We start from the raw sequence: 18,401 nt of genomic DNA, 5'->3' as shown, positions 1-18,401 counted from the left end.
AAGTACACAGCCAGGACAGCTGACCTGAGCACCACACAGGGTCATGCTCAACAACAAAAAGAGGTGGGGAAAATGTTTCCAAAATTGTCATTGTATGGGGACTGGTTGAGCATTAGTCTCCTAGAGGTAATTTCTTCTGCATCACTTGCTTTTACCCCTTTCTTCTTTCACTTATAAAATCATCCTAATCTCATTCTATGAGTTTTCTTGCTTCTGCCATTTCTATAATCTCTACCAAAGTACAAGGAGACGTGGAGCCTTGTGGTGCTTTGCTGCCTACTGGAGTTAGCCCACCACACCTATGAAACCACTTCTACTGCAAAATTGTGTTTGTGACCTGTTTGGGAATTGCACCAACAAATAACTTTTATTTTTCAGTTGGTGTTAGACTGTCCTCGACTTAAGGGGATGTTCATTAACTGTACCTCCTGCTGAAGTTCTTCCCACCGACTGTTGAACTTCTCAAGTTTCTCATTGATCAATTCATCCAAGATGCCACCATCTGTCAAAGTCTGAGCCAGTTCCCGAATCTGGTTGCGATTATCTTCTGGATGTCTCATTAAACGTTCCAAAGACTGAAAAAAGTCAAAAAGGTAGTTTATTTTCCTTTTCATAAATATGGTTCTACAAAGCAATCCTATTTTGCCTTAAAAATATAAGAAAGAAATGTCACATTTCATATATAATAGAAGTAGATTACAAAAATGAAATACTTATATTCCATGCCTTGACAACTAATGTTCTGTACTATGTATTATGAAGCAAAAAGATTTTTCATACATTTAATGCTTAATTTTAAAGATGTGGACTATGCCTAATGAGTTCGTGAGACAACTTGTGCCTTAATATAAAAAACCTGCTTGAGTATCTAAATAGATGAAATTCAACAGCCAAAATGGATTATCAATGCAGTATTTTGTATTTTGATGTACTATGAGCATTAATTTAATTTCTACTAATTTTAAAGGCTCTCTTAAAAAAGCTTAAAGAATAACAAACAAATTTGCACTGCTATGATGAAAACTTGTCCTCTCTGAAGCCTTCAACATTTTTTGACTGGCTGAAGTGAGGGTTTTTCTTGTTTTAAGAATGTTTATTTTAGCATTACCAAAATTGTATTTGACACCCAGCAGAAGACATTAATTATTGTTTGATTTAGGTGGATTTGAATTCAAAACCTCATTTGTTGACTCTAGTAAGAACTTAGGACTTTTCATATTCTGCCCCTTGTTCATGTGTAATGTTAGCTCATAGTTTGTTTGGAATTACATGAGATTTAAAATTTATCAACACAAATTATTGGGTTATTATTTAAGTCAGCACTTACATCTAAAGATTCAGAAATCTCTTCTGCACCTCCCTGGACATTTTCAGTTGCTTTGAGTTTCAGTTCAATCTCATTCAACCATTTATTTTCTGCATCCAAATATGACAATAATTCACGCCAACATGCCCATACCTCCTGAAGAAGAAAAGGTTTATTTAGGTTGAAAATTTCAAAGAAAATCTTCATTCATTAAAATACTGAAAACATTCATGTCTCTTCCCCAAAGCAAAATGGTTTGATATCTGAAGCTTATGGGACCATATGATTTTATTTCCCAGCACTCATCTAATCCAAATTAATATAAAACAAAAGAAAACCATCATTTTGATTAAACAGAGCAAAACCACAGAAAATAACATGAAAAAGTGAACTCTTCTGCAAAATGCAACTTGGATCTTCATTTTCATGTATTATCCACTTTATAAGTTTTCTGTAAAGTTTTCTTATAAAAATATAATAGTGAGCAGAATTTTTAAAGACCCATGTTAGAACTTTATGTCTCTATTATAAAAATGCACTTAGATTCCTTATATATTCTATATTTTAATTGTTTAAATCACAGGTTCATAAAACATCAGCTTTTAAGAATTCATACTAAAATCTCTATGGAAATTAATTCCAAACCACATTGAATGCAATTTATAGACCTTTTAAGTGCTAGAATACTAAACATAATGTTATTAAATATTCTTAGTCTCCTGAAATGAAATTATTGTCTAATATTTTATTTATACAGTGCCTGAAGATACTTAAATAAGCAGATAAAAATGGCACTTTATACACAAACAAAACATTTAAATGTTCCATAAATAATATTTTTTGTTCTTTTTTTTGTTAGTAGAAGTTAAAATGTTATTGAAATGCATTACACTCTTGCCAGATCAAGCTTTCCAGAGTGCAATTCACCTGACCAAACTTTGCTCACACCAAATGAGGGTTATGGAGGGATATTAACATGCAACAACATATCATCAATGATCAGGGTAAATACAGATTGCCAGTTTAGACTACACACTTAATTTTCCACAGTGAAATTTAGACAAGATAAATTTTACTCTGGTACATTACTGTCCTGTAGGAGGTTAGCTCTTGCAAATTATTCACCAACAAAATTTAGCTCTTGCAATATTAACAACAAAAAATTATACCAAATTCATTGTTACTAGTGTATAATATAAAAATAGTCCCTAAAAATAGTCCCTAAAAATAGCAGGAAGAATCTGCAATGGAGTTGGCCGAAATGGCAGGGTCAACTCAAAATGCATGGGAAATATTCAGTTTCCCAGCAGAGCAAGTGCTGTTCCCATGCTGGGATAATACCACCTGACCAGCTCCAAGGCCATTCAATCAAAACCCTTAGCCATGGAAAAGAGAAGTCTAGAGGAGCTGATGCAGAGAACATCACAGGGCTGCTACAAAGCCCAGTTCCTGGCTTGATCTCAGAAGGGATAAGAACCTTGAGCAGCCATTGCTGTCTCAGTCTTCTCTTGCAATACAACTCTCCAGCAGATATGATTCTCAAAATAACTTTGTGTGTAGCTCATAACATGGGTTATTTGGTATATGGCTTATAAAGAGAGGACAGCCTTGGGCTACCCACAATCCCATTTGATAATAAAACTGTGCTCTCCACCTCACTTCTTGCAGTTAGAAGGGCTATAAATACAAGACTGACAAGACATCAAACCTCCAAAGTCTTCCACTTTCCATTCAGCCTGCTGCAGAGCTGCTGGTAGCTGGTAATTAGAACATCAAGCTCCTTTTTCAAAGCCTCATGAGCTGCAGGTGGAGCCTTTGCTATAAAGTTATTCACGGAATCTGTAATAAGCTTCACTTTCACTTCTTTCTGCAGGGCTTCCTCCTTTGCTCTCTGGAAAAGGAAAAAGGAGATGTTGTAGTCCTGATTTAAGAAGGGAAGTTATTTATAGCAACTATCAGAATTGTCTAACAGAATTCTAGAGGGAGAAAAAAACCACAAACAACACTACAATAAAACAAAATACAACAGGAGACATTTAATTTCCAGACTTTCTGAAATAATCTTGAATGCATCCAAAAAACTTTTGTTTAATTTTGTTGCCAATACAAATACTCAATACAATGTAACATCTCACAACTATCTAGTGTTCTGAAGCTCTCAGACTAACGGAACCTTTCAGTACCTTTCTTTTCCTCCCAGAAGTGCTCCAAGAACCTTTAGCATCATAACTTATGAACCACAAAAGACAAAAAAAAATAAAAATCTGTTGTGTTACAAATTCATGAATCCAGATTTAATGGTAAAATCACAAGAATGGCCAAAAAAAAAAAAAGATACTTCTTGCCACTGTCAGAAAATATTTTTTCTCTACTGGATATCCCACACTTTTCCTTCTCCCTCCCTTGTTATGTGGTCTCATGAAAAAGATTCTCATACCTAGTACTGTTTCCTCTGAGTGCTTTCTGGTGTCTATGACTGGAATGCATCACAACTGGAAACAGTGATGTTATAAAAAGTGTTATTGGTGCCTACAGGCCTTCACAGGAATTTACAATGAGAACTCCCTGCCCAAAAAACATCAAATCAAAATCATATTCCTGAAAACACTTTTTTCCCTCTCTGGATCTGTAAGTTCATGAACCAGAATAACTGTGATCAGGCTGCCATTGCTAGAGGAAGTCTACAAGGCTGCTCTTGACTTTCCTCTTCTCAAGTTGTGGGAAGAAATGGGCTGCAGAATGAACACAAAATTCTGATCCAGATTTTCTCTGTTGTGACATCATGACAAATGATCTGGTTATTTCCTAGGTCAAGGTGCCACAGTCTGAACGTGGCTGTACTTCATCTGGGTCCAGCATATCTACTAGGAATCCATAATGGTGCTTGTATATAAAACATTTTACCTGTTTTAATATGAAATGCAATGTATAAAATTGTTTTGCTATGTAGTTACTAGAAAAAGAACTGTATCTTTAAAGCAGATATTTACTTTTGATATTTGTCTCATTTACAATTGAGTTGTTCCATAAATTTCCTTATAGTATGTGTATTCTGACTGGCAGTAAATTATTTGTGTCAGTAAATAAAGAGATTATCAGTTGCATGGTCTGAATATCTCAAACACTGGAAAAAAACATGGAAAATGAACAGTTTGAAAACAAAGTGTTCAACAGATTGTCAAAGCTATATATCTGATGACAATCAGGTTATAACCTGGTTTCCTGAATAGCACAAGCCAAACAATTTACCTTTGAAATAAGAATTAAGCACACACCCAGTGGCTTAGCAAGAGAGTATTTAAGCATGTATCACAAATTAGTCATTTTGTCCAAATGTTCATTTCATTGAAGGAAAGGAAGCATTATTAATTGAGATCAAAACATGCTGTTTCTATATTCCTATATTAAAGACATAATATTCATACATAGCACACACCAAGAAGCATCCTAACATCCTATTTTTTTTTCTGCTCATTCTAATGCAAAGAGAAGACATAAAACTGATTTCACTCTACTGCTGCTAACACCCAAATTTTAGGAATTATTCCTTAATTAAAAGAATGTTGAAGCTACATCCAAATCAATATCCAATAAAGCAAATAGGAAAAAAAAGCAATGCGGTGTTGAAGAATATCAAGTATCTTCCTGCACATTCCAAACAGAAATTACTTTAAACCACCTAGATCTGAAATGGTATTTTTTTTAAAGAAAAGTAGACTTTTTTACAATGAGAGCTTCAAAAATAAGTTTGAACACAGCTCAAGGAATTAGTTTATCTTTTACCTTCAGCTCCTCAACAGCTTTCTGTAACTCATCAGGTGTTTTATACTCAAAATCTCTTTCCAGATATTCTTCCTCAGCTTGTGTTATCCACTCATGCATCTCAGACAAATCCTTTCTGAGACTCACAGTCTTATCCAAACCACCTTTCAATGCAGCCTTCTTAGCATAGGCCTTTAAGAAAGAAAAGATTACATGGTACTTGAAGCAAAGCTACTGTACAAACTTGAAAACGTTTTAGCCTGAAAAGAATAAAATTAAATAATAGAATAATAAAACTGTTGTTATTAGGCAGATGTTAACTAGTAATTAGGTAGATATTAATAACAAACAATCAAAAAAGTACTACATCTCTATGCATCCTTTTTTAGCAAATTATGGCTCTGCAGAATGAGTTTGTAATGATACTAGAAGGAGAATCTACACCATATGCTGAGGTTGGAAAACAACTCAGGGAAAGGACATGTCCCAGGGAATATCTTCTGTGAAATGTAGACAGAATAACCATAGGAGATTTTGAAAGCACATTCAAGCATGAAACCAAAGGCTCTTGAGCTATAAAGTCAGACGACTTTCTAACTAGTTCAAATGCAACTCACTAGAGAATAAAGCAATGTGCATATCTTTCTTCTTTTGATTAAGTCATTTAAGAACGTAGCAGAAAGGTGAATACTCTAAAAATAGGTAAGAAAAAAAGCCCAACCTCCTAGTGGAAGAAACTATTTAAGTTAAAGGGAAAAATACTACTGTTAAATCATCTGCCAATCACTTTCTTGGGGTGATATAATTGTATTATCCAGCTCATGTGTAGAACTAGAACTAGATAATAATTTAGATCACCTCCATCCCAAACCATTCTCTGATTCTATTCATTGTGCATTAACCTATCAAAATTGTCCCTGATTGTGCATTTACCATTTTTCAATAGTATTAAAAAGTTTTCATCAAAAATAGTAAGTTGTACTGGTGCCATTTTTCAGAATTGGGCTTGCAGAGCTTATTGCTCCAATATTCTGCTCTGTGGTGCTGCTTCAGTAAACATTATTTTCAGTAATATCAGGAGAAATTTTCTTAGTATTTGGTCTTAATTTCTGGCATTTATTGGCTTGTAACTCATCCTTGAGGACTGGCTGTTAAATATAAATGCTGTTCTACATAAATGTTTTACATTTCTAGAACACAATAGAGCAACAATTAGTGAGTATAAAAGCAGAATTGTATGTGGCTCTGCAAAATTGTCTCTTCCTCAGTCCCAGCACCAGAAGAAAAGCTAACCTCCTATCACCTGAAAAGAGTATCTGAATTGCCAATGGCAATTGCCAATTGTCAGCTCTCACAGTCATATTAACTGCATGTATATCACAAACCAAACTGATTTTTGTATTTACTATTCATGTATTTTAATAGCTATTACTGAAGAAGTTGTGTTAGAAATGCCCACTGAGACGGAATAATATGTGCCTTGTATTGAATGAAATTACAGACAGATTTTCAGGAAAGTCAGAAGAGAACTGTGACAGACTTTTATACTTGTAAGGTAATACTCAAAATTTCTGTGAGAGAAGTGCAAAGCTATCCAGCTTATTCATATCACACAAAAAAGGAATTAAATACTCCATGGTCATGAAAGGGGAAAGACTATGAAACTGATCAATAAAATGTCTTACAGATTTCAAAGTTCAACTTTTTTTTATGTTTATCAAAAAATAAAGAGAGACTATTTTTCACTTGTAAAGTGAATAATAGAAATTTTAGAAAACATTATACCTCATTAAAAGGCAACACTTTTATGAAAATATACATTAAAAAGGTAGACAAGAGAAAGAGCAAGTAGGAAAAATTTGAAGGTAATACAACATGAAAAAAAATTATTTGAACAGTCATAAAGAAAAAGAATCCAAATGCCATCCGTGAAATAAGAGTAATTTTTATCTTCCTTATTTGGTAAAATTATTTATTATTAACTCCTTTAACTAAAATAAAATAACTGTCCTTTCCTGTTAAGTCCCATTCTCCCAGACTACTGAAGATTAATTTATACACATGCTGGTCTGCATGTACTCTTAATTCTGAGTTATTCAATTATGAACCCTTCACTGCTTTAATGTCTTGTTTCATCCAGAGTAATGGCATGGAATTTGAACAATATACAAGAAAACATGAAACTAAGTACAAAACTTGATTGTTTTAGCAAATGCCTAAACAACACCTTCAGAAATCTAGTTTTGCAGAAGCCGTAAATCATACCGCTGTTAGACCTAATATATTAGTATATATCTTTGTTATAAAAAGAGTAAGATATTGTGTTATAAATAAATATACTTTACATATACTGCTACAGGCTAAATTACAGTCTGTAAAATATTAGTTGACTAATATTGAATTATGAATATGTCTAAATTCTGATTCATATCTACTGCATATGTAGAGAAGGACAAATTCTGCCAAAGAAAAACCTGATGATTAATTTTAAAAGAACCAGTCACAGCAGGAGACTTGGTACCTGTTTGCAAATGTGGTCCCACTGAGCGTTGAGATCCTTTAGCTCTGACTCTATTCTGGAAGCAAATTCTGGCTCTGCTTCACTCTTCATTTTCTTCCCAGTCTCATTAACACTGTTCAAACTGGGCTGGATTGTCTGGATATCATTTACTAAAGCCTAAAGGAAGAGCAGAAGTTTAGGCAAGCAGAATTCACACAACGTTTCAGATATGGTACCCCTGTGACAATGTGTCTGCATGAGATTCTGGCTTGTCTAGGGTCCAGATCTCCAGTCAACTGAGCACAATCAACAGATTTATCTACAAAAAGAAATTAAAAAGGAATGAGCACCTGTAATGTGGCAAGCTCTTGTGTACCAAATAAAATTATGTAATTTTTAGATGTTATGTATGCACTATAAATATATACATATATGATGTGTATATATGTCTCTTAAAATGCTTCCCAGCTGTTGGTTGAAAACATGAGAAATACCTAGACCTTTTACTGACGTTTCTGAAAGAACATTCCATTAAAATGGTGAAAAATAACAATAATTCTTATTTAAATAATGGCTAAGAGAAAGTATGAGAGAACTTGCAGCTCTGTAAGACCACTGTGTATTTAGTATTTCATAGTATTTACACATCCTGCCAGAACATTTACAGAACTAGTAAATTCGACTGAGCATATAGACAGGGGCCATCATGGATTACAAGATTCACTGCACCTACACACTCTGTTGGGATAGGAAGAAGAATTTGTAAACCCTGTGATGGAAGTACCAATATTTCATGATGCTTTAAAACTCTGCTGGGATAACATCCTGGAACTTGTAAGTTTATTGAAAAAAAGAATGAATATAACTCACAATGCCTGCAAGTTCTTTTTGTACAATTAGAAAAGTTTGTAAATTACATGAGTAACAGACACAGAAAAAAGATATTTTGGCACAGAGTATACAGATTAAAAAAAAAAGAAAAAAAGTCACTGTGTGCCTCCTTCTGGTATTAAAGTTTCCTTGTTATAACGGAATTTTCCTTCAAACCCAGGACATGCAAAAGGTTCAAATACACTGCAAAAAGGCAATCCCCTTTCTACATGAATTTATTTTTAGGAACAGTAATAATTTGTGTAATTTCTGTATAAACTCAGCTCATAGAGAAGAATTTAATAACTGCCAAGCAGGCAGGTAATACTCACTGTACATTGCTCAAGTTGCTTTTCCAGGGCTTCTGAGTCTCCAAGGGCAGGCCACTCTTCCTTCAGAAAAACATCCACTTCTGCCATCCACTTCTTCAGTGTTCTAGTGTCATTCTGTGTATTAAAAAGACATTTCATTGCATCACACAAAACCTGACTGGCAAAAGTGTAATTCATCCTGACACTACAACTAAAACTCATTGCAATGTAATTTCAGCATTATTGAACTGTCTGAAAATACAAACACAGCAAACAAGTAAAACCAATTTTACCTGGGTCTGTCATCAACACTTTAACCTGCACTTTGACCATTTCTGACCAAGTTTAATGTGTCTATGAGCAGACAGCCTTATGGCTCTCAAATTTATGCCTTCTAGATATCATTTGTGTTTAGATACTGCATGCTTGTTCAGTGGTTCCTTTTATGGCTTCAGATTACTCATACTTGGCATTTAATTCAGGCTCACCCATCAAATGTTCTGTGCTTTCATTTAAACTTCAGACTCCTTTTGGAAGTTATATTCTCTAGTGCCTATTTTTCCACCAGAATACAACACACAAAAACACCCTTACTATTCAGAATGGAAAAAGCCACTGTAACTGAAAGAAATTCACTTCAGAAACTAAAGTCATATAATGACTCAATGAGTCCTTTCAGAGTCTCTCTAGTTTCTAGCACTAGAATAGGAATATTATTTCCATAGCCTTTATTTAAGTCTTGCAGTTAACAAAAAAAAGAACAAACGAAGATTAAAAACTTGAAAAGAAGGAATGCTACCAGTCCAAGCAACTTTACATAGGTAATATAATAACTTGAAAAGTAGAATGAGATTTAAAAAACACCACTTAAAATTGCTTTAAAATGACATCTTCAATAATCAGATGCACATATTAAAATAAAACACATATATGGCAAAAACTTTAGAAGTAAATGATAAAGCATTTTTTCACCAAACTACTTTCATCACCAATGAAATACATATTGACATTACATGCTGAATGCAAAGCTAAATTAAAGCACAAAAAAGGATGTTAGAATAGAGACTCTGTCCTAAAATGTACACAAATATGCCTTAGTAACTATTATGAGACAAGTAACCAAATGGAACATTTCCCTGATGTGACTGATATACTTAAAAAAACCCAGGCCAGTCTGGAAAATGAACTGAATTAATAAAATTAATCATAAAAAAATTATCAGTATATTCCAGAATGGCAGTTACCAAAACACTTTTGAAATATCTGCTGTGTATTCCATTATCCAACAGTAAAAATAGTTCAAAATCATATTTCATGATGAAACTTTAATACCTTTACAAGAATACTTTTCGCTCATTAATGTGGTAAAATATTTATCTGGTGGGATTTTCTTAAAAAGAGATTAGTCTCCTGCTACCAATGAAGATCAAATATATGACTCACATTTTTAATCAGACTGCAAATGCATTTTGTTTATGAACACTGATTTCATCATATCCCATACTGACGCATTCCATAAATTACAGTAGCTAAAATAATAATCTGGATGAGAAGACATTCAACAAGCTCAAAAGACAATAACTTTTATATTAGATGTGCACCAGAGGGCTTTCAGCAACAAATATAAGGGGTAAAATTTGTGTGCATCAACAGCTCATGCTGCTTTGAATGTTTCACATGAGCATGGTCATGATGCTCAGGACCTTTTTAAGACCAGTGGGAAAAGCTCTAAATTTGGTGATGGGGTGGGAGTAAAGAAGGGAGGCAGAGGGGCAGGAAAATACAAAAGCTTGAATTTCTTAAGCAAAGTCCTGCTTTTTTTACGTGGCACTGTTATGGGAACAGGGTGAAGGGAGGCAGAGGGGCAGGAAAATACAAAAGCTTGAATTTCTTAAGCAAAGTGTCCTGCTTTTTTTATGTGGCACTGTTATGGGAATAGGGCGGCATCTGTGAGGAGAGGATAGTTGTTGTCCTGTGCTGGACACAGACAGTTCCAGCTTTCCCCTGTGGAATTACCACAGGACACAGCGGATGCTGTGGTGACCTAGTGATGTTCAGTGGCAATGTAGTTAAGAAAGGGCAAAAATGTCAGACAGACAGAGGATGAGAGGAAAAAAGTGAGAAACAGCCCTGCAAAAATCTAGAAGCAGCCCTACAGACACCCAGGTGAGTTCCAGCGTTGCCATTCTAAATACCTGAAATACACTTCTGCTTTCTGGAAACTGCTGACAAGATACTACTGTATTACAGGTGACTTTAATTATGTGAGTTCGTTAAAGTCAATATGGTACAGCAACTTCAGGTGCATGAATAAGTGCTTCAGCTACATTAAAAAAGAAGTAGAAGAACATTATTTGCAATTTTTAATGAAATTAGAGGTTTTTGCTAATGAAATAACATAGTCAGAAACAGCCAAAATCAGAATTCAAAGTAAAATCTCGTACTCATCAAAATCAAGCAGACATTTAAATACATTTTTTGTCATGTTTTGATATCTCACTTTGCTGTTAATTCCTGTAAGCACCTAAATGTGTTCTGCCTTAGCCCCACAGCAACAAGCCACCAGGTGTTAGCAGAGGCTGAAAAAGTGGGATTAACCTGGAATCGCTGGAGTTTGGTCATGCGCTCCTCCAGCTTCTGGCACTGCTCTGCCAGCTGTGCCGAGAGCTTCTTCCAGCGGCCAAGCACCACCTCAACCTCGGACCGGTAACTCTGGCTGACCTCTGCAGGGGCTTTCCTGGACAGGTCTTCCACAGTCGTGCTGAGATAGGTCAGCCCTTTCTGCTGCTCTTGCAGAGAACTTTGTAGAGCCTGCGGATAAGGAGCAAGTGGAATTCACGTGCTAGGCAATTCTCTTCATTTCACAAACACAGGGAACACACAGAGGTCACCTTTGCTAAAACATGCAATGGCATAACTTACTGAGCAATTTGGAATTTCTCATACAATGCAGAAGTTTTTTTTTAGTTCAACTGAGATATAACCAGAGGTATTCATACTTGTTAATAGGTGTGATCTACATACATTTCATTAATTTGAGATAGGAATTTGCTATGGCGCTGATTAATGACACTTTCAAAAGAGCCAGAGAAAAGAACCAGAACATGGAGAAAAAGAATAAAATTAGAGAACTGAATCTGTGATCCAACATTTTTTATAACTTTGCAAAACTTTTGTAATTCTCAGCCAAAATTTATGTAATCTAGGTTTTTGTTTTTTTTCTATATTCTACATTTTACTTCTGAATATGCATCAAACAATATGTTCATTAGCCATCTGAGAGTAGAAACTCTGTCAGACATAGAGATACAGGGAAGGTTTGTACCCACTGGCAAAATTTGTTCCACATTTGTCTACTTGTAAATTTGACAGGAAAACCTGTCAAAAGACTGTGCTGCATTTTACAAATCAGAATTGTTTTCCTGTCAGCACTGGAAAATGAAATTACCTAAATCTATGTTTTACTACCAGAACTATCATCAAAGGAATATTTCATACACTATGGAGACAAACAAGGGCTTTTTCTTAATATTTCCAATATAAGATATTGAAAATGTTAAGGAAAAGCCCTGAACATTTTCAATATCTTATAAAATTGCTTTCAATGGCGAACACCATTTTAAATTCCTTAACTTCAGGAATCAATATAAGCAAGCAATGACCATCTCGTGAAGCCCTGACTTATTTACTCAAGATCTACAGGCTTCAGCAGATTCATGTACCAAACTAGAGTTCTGTTCTTCTAAACTTCTCATTTGAGACATTTGTACCCACAGCTTGATCACTCACCTTTAACTCCCTGAGTCTCTGCTCCATGATTTCATATTCAGCTATTGCAACCTGAGGCATGGAGAGTTTAGTTTCTGACTGCTGCATCCACACAAGTATCGTGTTCATTGTTTCCTTGTAGTGTGCAGGAGGCAAACTGTCAAAAACTACATTCAATGGGGAAAAAAAAGGGAAGGAAATAAAAGAAGGAAGGAAGGAAGGAAGGAAATAAAACATTTTTTCGCTTCACTATTCAGTTTGCTGACAGAGACACTTGATAAAAGACCAAGCCTTATTGAAGTCTACAGCTGTTTTGCATGAGATCGCAACAAGCCCAGTGAGTATCAGAACTATAAAAATAATTTTGGAAGCAAAAATATTTTTAAAAATGAACACATTCCTTCTAATGTTTGAGATATCTCTACCATTTTATGAGTTGTATGCCATTTGACCCTGTTATGATAGGTCAGAAGAAAACTTATATGGCCAAGACAACTATTTTAAGTTTGTGTGTTCAGAGATCAACAGACAAACCATTGTACTTAACCTACAGTCTAATTTCAAAAATGTCTTAAGAACTATGTTTATGTGTTCAATGTTTCTGTTCAAGCAAAATGTTCCATTTAAGACATCTGTTAAAAGCTTCGAAAATTAATCTTCTTTCTACAATAAAGTTGAATTTTATTGAACTGTGCTTATTGTGTCAATATTACAAGCTACTGCAAATAGATAACATCTGGCACACACATAAGCAACTCATTAGCAGATACATTCCCACTGCCATCAACAACAGTTGCCTCTATTCTCACTACAAAATGTGTAGACAAATAGCATGGCTGGTTGGAACTCAAACATTTCCAACTTGTTCATACTAGTGAAGAATATAAAAGCTAAAAAAAGTTGCACCAATTGTATCTCCTGTATCCTACTCAATATTCTCTGGTATTTCACAAAGAAATGTACATAAAAATAATAAAGCTGTCAAAAAATAGTTTTGACAAACACAGTTAAAATTTTTAAGTGCAATCTTGTATACACCATACAGTAGTGCTTGGCAGAATGTACTTCAGATTTTAATCTAATTTTTTAGTTGATCAACAGAATGCTATGTGAAAAAAAACATATATTTACTCAGATATCATAACAACTTCCCAAAATCAGGACAACCTCTCTTGTGAAGAATGTAAATTGTATGACAAACTTTCTTCATAAAAGACTTGCCTGATGTTATTTATCACCAATATCTGGAGATTTACAAAAGATAGAACTTGGTACAAGGAAAGTCAAGAATTTCTTCCCTTGTGAGGCATTTTTGTTCACAGAAATCAATAGTAATATATTCTTGGAAATACAAACCCAAACATTTTCCATCTCATCCAGTAACATTTTAAATGTTTTTCTTTCTTAGTGAAATTTATATTGTCTTTGACTCATTTTATCAAAAAAATTTTTACTTTACAATAGAACATACATTTAAACTCTTCACTCCAAACAAATGGAAATATAATTTGAGCAGCTCAGATATGTTAAAGAATTATACCAGTTTTATTTAGAAATATGAAATGCAGTTTAGTGTTGTGATGTAATGTTTGACTTCTCTAAGTCATTTTTCTCTTTAAATGAAAAACAAATCTTATGACTAATGTATAACTTCAAGCATTTAAGTAAAAGAACAGCTATTTTTGGTAGTACTGCAGAGTACCTCAGAACAGATGAAAACTTCTATAGCAAATGCTACCAAATTGCATCAAACTCTAATCCTGCAACTTGCCAATAATAATGAAGTTATAAAACCATCCCAACATTGCAAAAAATTTCATTCAATTGTAATGAGTTATGTGTTCTACTATTGGATGACTTAAATAAGAGTTCCAATGGGATGACAAACATTGATTTAATCAAACTAGTGTCTTTACAATTTGGTTATTAAACATTAACTTTAGAAAGTATCTTTAAGTAGAGTGTAACCATAGGTTTCCCATTTCACTTTTCCAGATTACTACAGATTAGCAGTAATAATGAAATACTTTATGATTCTTTAAAATAGACAATGTGTCAGCATTTTCATCCACAAGGAAGCAGATTAACTTTTAGTATGGCAGTGAAGAGCCTTTATTATTTTAGCAGCACATGATGGCAAGCTCCCACAGTGGAATTCACATTACCCAGTTACAACTGTCTAAATAATCTAACTCATTTATGGCCTCTCTGTGGGCAATAGGAATGTCTAAAATCCCCATGCTAATATGCTAAAAACACAAACCCACATTCAAGACCTGTTTCTTTTTATCTTAAAATTTGCTTTGTGACACTAATATTTATGGAATAAAGTCCACACAATAAGCAAAGTTCATTAATATGGATTCTGCTGTATTATCTTAAAAAAAAAAAAAAGAAAGAAAAAAAAAAAGAAAAGAATTGGCAATGAGAAGGATTTAGTATGGGCCTCATTATGGGCCTAGTTTAGATAGAGCAAAACTAGGTCCATGGCAGAACTGTAACGAAATATCACAGAAGGAAATCACAAATGCATTACTGTGAAATATCAGAATACAGTTCCCATCTCAGAGGGGAAAAATGTTTCTGTATTAACCTATTCCATTTGTAGGGAATGCATTTTGGTGTGACTGACATTGTAAGCCCTGAGAACTGGCAGGCAAATACATTTGCACTTGCATATTTCTTTCAGGGAAAGTCCATACATGTGGAAACAGAATGCTCAAATAGTTAGTTAGGATTTATTTCTAATAAACAGAACTATCTAAATATGTGAAAATAGTTTTCCAAGTAAGTAAAATACTTTGTTTGTGTTTCCTCACTGCTTCCTTGGTTTTTGCAACCAGATTTTTCACTCAAAAATATTTTCCCAAATCAGAAATCCAATGAGAATACAAATATCTCAACAATGATCAAATCACATTGGATAGGTTGCAGTGTGTTTCTCCTGCAGTTATTACAAATCCCACTGTTCATCACAGCATCGTGAAAGACAATAAATATAATCTATGGGACCATTTTAGTACAGATTTATTTCCTGAAATAAATTAACATGATTAAACTTCATGTATTTCCAATAAAAATCTCTTCAGTAGTAAAACCAGACTGATGTTTTCACAACTTCATTTTATTTATTTTGTAATACAAATACTTGAACCAATTCATCAACAGATCTTTATTAATAAAGGCTGTGATTTCCTTCTCCTACATTTTTAACCAGAAAGTCTCATAAGGAATCTTGTGTAATACTTGATCAATGTTATGCAATGATTTAAGTCTTCCAGTTCTCTTTGTTATAATGCTATTGAAAGAAACAGAAGGGAATAACAGAATCACAGTGTGGTTTGGGTTGGAAGGAACCTTGAAGATTATCCAGTTCCAACCCCCATCAAGGGCAGGGACACCTTCCACTAGATCAGGCTGCTCAAGCCCCATCCAACCTGGATTTGAACACTTCCAGGGAAGCCCTTCTCCAGCTGTACAAAATCTTTTGTAACAGTAAATATATTTTTAAGACACAATTATTTTTCAGGTGGGTTTGGTTTTCATCCATAAAAATATTCATTTTTACCACTGAAGAAAAGGACAAAATCACCTACGGAATGGAGGACATTATCTCATACACATTCATTTCACAGGCTGCTTTGTCCTTTTGATCTTGATTTAAATAAAAAATAATTACCAGAGGAAATGGATGGGGTGAAAAAAAGAAAAGAAATTACTTGCATGCTACTTATTAAAACAGTAAATTCTCACACACATCTAAATTGTATCTTCAGCTTGAAAGACACATTTAAAGAAGGTTAAGCAAACTTTATCTTTCAAAATCAAATAACAGTGAATATTTTTACTACTAAACCACAGTTCCAGTCTTAAAGAAAACTTTTAGTTATGAAGTTTTCAAGATACTTGCTTAAATTTTTCCTTCCTCAAGTATACAGCGATTTGTGAAAGATTACATTATGTATCATTACAATTTCACTGCCACTTATAATCAATTTCCAATGCATTTGAAGCATCAAAACAAGTTACCAGTTCAAAGTTTTAACCAAGGCAAAATAATTACAGACTGAAACTCTAAATGGTCATCATACTGTTACAGTTACTGTAGGTTATTATCTTATAAAATTATGCCAAGTTTGAATTGCATGAGCTCTATGCAATCCAACACTCCAAGATACTGTCCTTATGAGTTAGAGAGGATAATGATATGCATGAAAAATAATTTTAAGCATGGCATGGGTAAATAAAAATTCTAAAGTATCTTGACATGATGCAGAAGGCAAAAGCTTTCTAAAGTACTTCCTGAAATAAACAGGAGAAACATCATTTGAATGCAGATGAATAATTTATCATTAATAATAACAACAATAATGATGACAATGATGACTTCACCTTTGGGAATTACTGATTCTGCAAAGGTAGAATAAGAACTTGAAAGAAAAGCACAGTGCATAAATTTGGACAGACAGCAGACAAAAATTGAAATAAATATGATTTGATTTTTTTTTGCCACCTCCATCTTGATACTTTTAATTTTACCTGTGACAAAAGCCTTTTTTTTTTAGTTACTTGCTAAAAATCCAACGATTTTCCAATTTCCCTCAGAAGAACATGTAAGTCAGTGAGAACATGTATCTCCATCAAGGCCACGACTGGATAGCAGCTCAATGCAGTGAGACTGAAAAGCAGAAGCACCTTAATGGAATTCAGTTAAGTCACAGAACTAGGGGAGTGCTGGAATGAATCAGCTGCCACCCAGGAGGAAGTTTGAACCAGGGAGTATTCACTTACCTGACACTGACTGTCAGCTCTCCCTGGGCTCAGGGGGAATGGAAGGCTGACCATGCTGCTCCCTAGAAATCTCTCTGATGTGGCAGCAGTTAATTTCAAGACAAGTAAATGTAAAATACAAAACCTCCTTTTTCACCAGGGCATTACAAAATGTAAGAACCTCCGTGGGAAATCAGGTTCGTTATTCATACGCAAATCATTGCCAGCATTGTCTTTTTCCCTCCCTTGTGTAGATTACTGAATAGTTTTAAACTCAGTCTGACCTTTATTTTTTCTATATAGCAATATTCTAGACATTACTCTAAATGTGTTTGGGGAGAAGAGGGAGCTAGGTTGCTGGATACATCATATTCAAAATGACATATGGATATACAGACATTCTTTAAGGTGCAAAAAATGGGGCTGTATTTCTTAATATTTTTATGCGATTGTATCTCTTTCCTAACCAGCACTACAAAATAATGAAAAAACCCAATCAAATAGGTTTCAGAATTTAAATTAGGTTTTATAACTGGAAATGGTAATCAAATAATGGAGAAAAACATGTAAGAAAATCTGAGTTAGTCTTTACTATTATTTTATTGACAATCTGCAGTAGAGAGAAACTACTAAGCACTCCTGAATGTTTAAAAAAAACCAAACAAAATTAAGCTGCCATCGCTTTCAAAAACCACAATCAAAACCTAACCAAACAAAAAATATTTTAGGGAGACAATCCCCAAAATTGAAGAAAACTGTTTATGAGAGGAAAATTCCCTTGAAAAACAGAAAAGCTAAATAGCCTTATCCATCAGAAAAGTCAATGAAGCAATGAAACATTAACAAAAAAAACCAAAACAAAACAAAACAAAAAAGCTCAAAAAATAAGCAAACCTTTTATGATGCTCAAAAATAAGTATCTTTTTAACATAAAAATAAACCTCAATCATGAATCGAAAAAGAAAAATATTTTAAACACATGTAGGTTTTATGTACAGGAAAGAAAAAAAGGATCAAATATTATAACTGATCTGCAACACATCATTCAGTCCTCAGGAGACTTTTCCAACTGTAGGAAATAATTAATTACAAATAATTTATGTAAATAAAAAAT

General features: G+C 34.0%; 1 protein-coding gene across 4 annotated transcripts in view; it reads right to left on the bottom strand.

Moving 5' to 3' along the window:
- Window positions 1–18,401, bottom strand: part of DMD (dystrophin) — a 1,159,435-nt gene that overhangs the window by 635,174 nt on the left and 505,860 nt on the right. For all 4 annotated transcript variants that reach the window (XM_039714180.1, XM_039714179.1, XM_039714182.1 and 1 more), the window contains 8 exons: window positions 12,539–12,684; window positions 11,348–11,560; window positions 8,771–8,884; window positions 7,590–7,745; window positions 5,090–5,260; window positions 3,015–3,197; window positions 1,328–1,462; window positions 426–575 (listed from right to left, as the gene is read on the bottom strand). In XM_039714180.1, the coding sequence (XP_039570114.1) occupies window positions 426–575; window positions 1,328–1,462; window positions 3,015–3,197; window positions 5,090–5,260; window positions 7,590–7,745; window positions 8,771–8,884; window positions 11,348–11,560; window positions 12,539–12,684 (1,268 nt within the window). The remainder of the gene's footprint in view (window positions 1–425; window positions 576–1,327; window positions 1,463–3,014; window positions 3,198–5,089; window positions 5,261–7,589; window positions 7,746–8,770; window positions 8,885–11,347; window positions 11,561–12,538; window positions 12,685–18,401) is intronic.

The sequence above is a fragment of the Passer montanus genome, unplaced genomic scaffold (genome assembly GCF_014805655.1).
Source record: "Passer montanus isolate IOZ18808 unplaced genomic scaffold, ASM1480565v1 scaffold3, whole genome shotgun sequence".
Taxonomy (NCBI): Eukaryota; Metazoa; Chordata; class Aves; order Passeriformes; family Passeridae; genus Passer; species Passer montanus.
Note: the sequence above shows the minus strand (reverse complement) of the source record. Positions and strands in the feature narration are given on the sequence as shown.